Source organism: Aplysia californica, unplaced genomic scaffold (assembly GCF_000002075.1).
Source record: "Aplysia californica isolate F4 #8 unplaced genomic scaffold, AplCal3.0 scaffold00170, whole genome shotgun sequence".
NCBI lineage: Eukaryota > Metazoa > Mollusca > Gastropoda > Aplysiida > Aplysiidae > Aplysia > Aplysia californica.
In genome coordinates, this window is record NW_004797440.1 from 237,706 (window position 1) to 240,953 (window position 3,248).

At 37.8% G+C, this 3,248-nt stretch overlaps 1 protein-coding gene across 1 annotated transcript in view; it reads left to right on the forward strand.

Moving 5' to 3' along the window:
* LOC101863434 overlaps positions 1-3,248 on the forward strand; it is a gene marked incomplete in the record, with an annotated part of 16,002 nt that overhangs the window by 4,105 nt on the left and 8,649 nt on the right. The window contains 1 exon segment of the mRNA XM_013082341.2: positions 1,509-1,933. Within this exon segment, the coding sequence (XP_012937795.1) occupies positions 1,909-1,933 (25 nt within the window).

Below are 3,248 nucleotides of genomic sequence, written 5' to 3' on the forward strand. Positions count from 1 at the left end.
CCCCTCCCAACATAGGAAAATTAGACAATCATTATCATAGTAGGTGGTTGGCGGGTGCTTTGGTGTGGGTTTCTTCTATCCTATCAATCATATCGCCTTTATCTCTCCTCCTTTTTTGTGTGTTTGTTACTCTCTTGCAACACCTCTAATCTTCGGAATAATAATAATACATGTATATGACCTATCTGTGTTACAAGTGCTGTAAAACTGTAAACTGAAACAAACAAAATAAAAACAAATCATTATCATGCCACCAAACGTCTTTACATGAAAATACAATCATTAGCCCAACTAGAAACACATAAGCTGTATCATGATATTTATCTCTCTTATGTCTGCCCTACAGATCAGAGACACTGCAGTGTGTCTCTGTCTGGAGTTTGCATAATTAGCGCCATATGTGAATGCGTGAGTAACGATCGTGTGCTACTCACAGGCTGGTTTATCTGTAGGCTACCGCAGCAGCTGCGACAGTCCTTCTATCGTCATTGTAGAGATAAATATTTTAGACCAGTTTTCTTTCTTCATCGAAGCTCTCTGTTGATTTATTTGTGCACCTTCGTGGCAAGTAAGAATAGACTATAAGACGTGGCAGGTTCATATACTTTTTCGAAAACATGTATTCAAATTTAATTGTGTATTCTGTTATAATGTAATGGAGAGTTCTGGATGCTTTATATTTTTGTTTATTACTGTGTGACCAGAAATAATTTAAGAATGTATACTGAGTTGCAATCAAATGTAATAAAGTTATAGATCTGCTACCGCTATAAGAACCATATATATCGTTATTGTGGATATTTTATGTCAGTTTTCCTATTTCATCAAAGGTATCTGTTTCTTTTTCTGTGCGCTTTTGTATGAGGCACAGCAGCTTCAGTACCTGTTGGAAAGATTTTGAACTGGCGTGTGTAGTGTAGCTGCTGGGTGTTTTGCCGTGGCACACGGTACAGGAGACCCGAGTTCGATTCCCGTGTGGAGAGATTTTTTATCGAGTATCTCGGTATGTTTGCTGCTTTGTTGTATCCCTCCCAGCCTTGGTTGGACCTACAAAAGCAGGGACGAAATCCGCCTCCTAAATGATCTAATTTGTGTCAATGGTGGCGTGAAAACACCATAAAAATACAGATCTGTGTTCAATCTTTTCTCATACAACGGTATTATAATATTATTATGTTTGGGTGTTGAGGTTCAATGTTCATAGTTTTATTACTGTGTGAACAGAAATAATTGAAAAATTGATTATGAAGGGTTTTTATATTTTGAAAAAAAAAATAAACAAAAATTGAAAAATTGAAAGAAACAAATTTTAAAGATAACGACAAGCTGCAGACAACCAAATCTAGGAAATTTCTGACTCAGTGAAATTTAAAATGAGGACAACTTAACAACTCGCCTAAAGCGAACATGACAAAAGAAAGCATAAAAGGAACAGCTGTTAAAAGTACAGTCGTTTTTCAAAATCAAAGCTGTTGACATTTACCCCCCTTTTTTTTTCTTCCCAACAGGGAAACTTACAGGGAAATAGAAACACACAGGACTCGGCGGTGAGGAGCAAGCAAGAAGGACTGATGGTCACACCTTTGAGCCAAGCAGAATGTTGCGGTTACCTGTAGAAACGAGTTCGTCTTTCTCATAACAAGGATTATCCTCCGAGGAGTAGGAGGAGGAGGCGAGCCTGTCAACTACAGAGTGTTTGTGAGCTGAGTGATGTGTGCATGGAGGCTGCAACAGTAACAGAGGAATAGAGTCAGAAAGAAGGAACACACTAGATTGTGGACGAAAGTACACACACACACACACACACACCACACGGCGGGACAGGTGTGTTTGCTTTATGTGGAGACTGAGTTTGGATCTATGCTTGTTCTAAAAGGGAAACGAACGTGGAGCTCGATTTAGAGGATAATGGGAAAGGACAGTGATCGCAGAGGTAAGAAATATTATTGTCGTTGATAAGCCTACTTGTACTTGTTTTTATTTGTGGAAACATTCCTGTTGTTAACCGTTACTAGCGCTAAAAAGGCGGGTAGGCCTACATGTATTATTATTGATCACTCTGTTTCTTCTAGATTCTCTCACTTTTTTCACGTAAAATGTTTGCTTTCAATTTCGTCCTGTTCTGTGATACTTGTGCTCTAAAGGAGAAAACAATGTATTTATATTATCAGTCTCGCCGTCTTGTTAACTCTTTTTGCTACGAAAAAATTAACCAGCACTTGATCAAAAGCTGTTCAGAAAGGAAGTGATAAATGGGTGCTTGGTGTCTTGAGAGTTTACTATACACACATAATAATAATAATGATTTTAATAATCTTTTAAAAATATAATAATAATAATATAATAATAATAATAATGATAATAATAATAATAATAATAATAATAATAATGTTTTTAATGGTGACGATAACAATAACAATAAGAATGATAATCATGCTAATCACAACTTTCAAAATAATCACATTCATAATAATGATACTGGGAATTTATACAGCGCCTATCCTTGAATACGCTGATATTATAAGCGCTGCACTGCCGTCAGCTGCTGACAAAACGCCTTTTTTTCATTTTGGCGCGAAGATATTTTATTTGCTAATTAATCGATAGTCTGACCTGTTACACAACTTGTGTGAAAAAATCAAAGTGAAACTGTGACTAGTTTTTTAAAATAAATTAACATTCAAATTTCAGAAGAACGCCTTTTTCAAATGGTTACGCTGACAAAACGCCTTTTTTTAAAGAGTTCGCTGACAAAACGCCTTTTTTTTTCTCCGTGGCTTTGGAAAAAAGGCGCTCTGTCAGCAAACTCTGTTCAAGGCTAAAGCCGACAAAACACCTTTTTATTGTCTTGTTCCAACACTGTTACAGTGATTCTCGTCTTGAGTATGATCTCCCCATGCCCACCCCCCTTCCCCCAAACACACATACACTCACAAACTCGCACACACACACACACACACACACACACATACACACACACACACACACATACACACATACACACACACATTACAAACACAAAAATAAACAGACACACTCTCAGACACACACAGACACAAATACAGGCACGCTCACACAGATACAAATTTCCATGGACACACACAGACACACTCACACACACAGCCACACACTCTCTCTCTCTCTCTCTCTCACACACACACACACACACACACACACACACACACACACACACACACACACTCACACACACACAAAGACACACAAACTCACACGCACACACACATGCA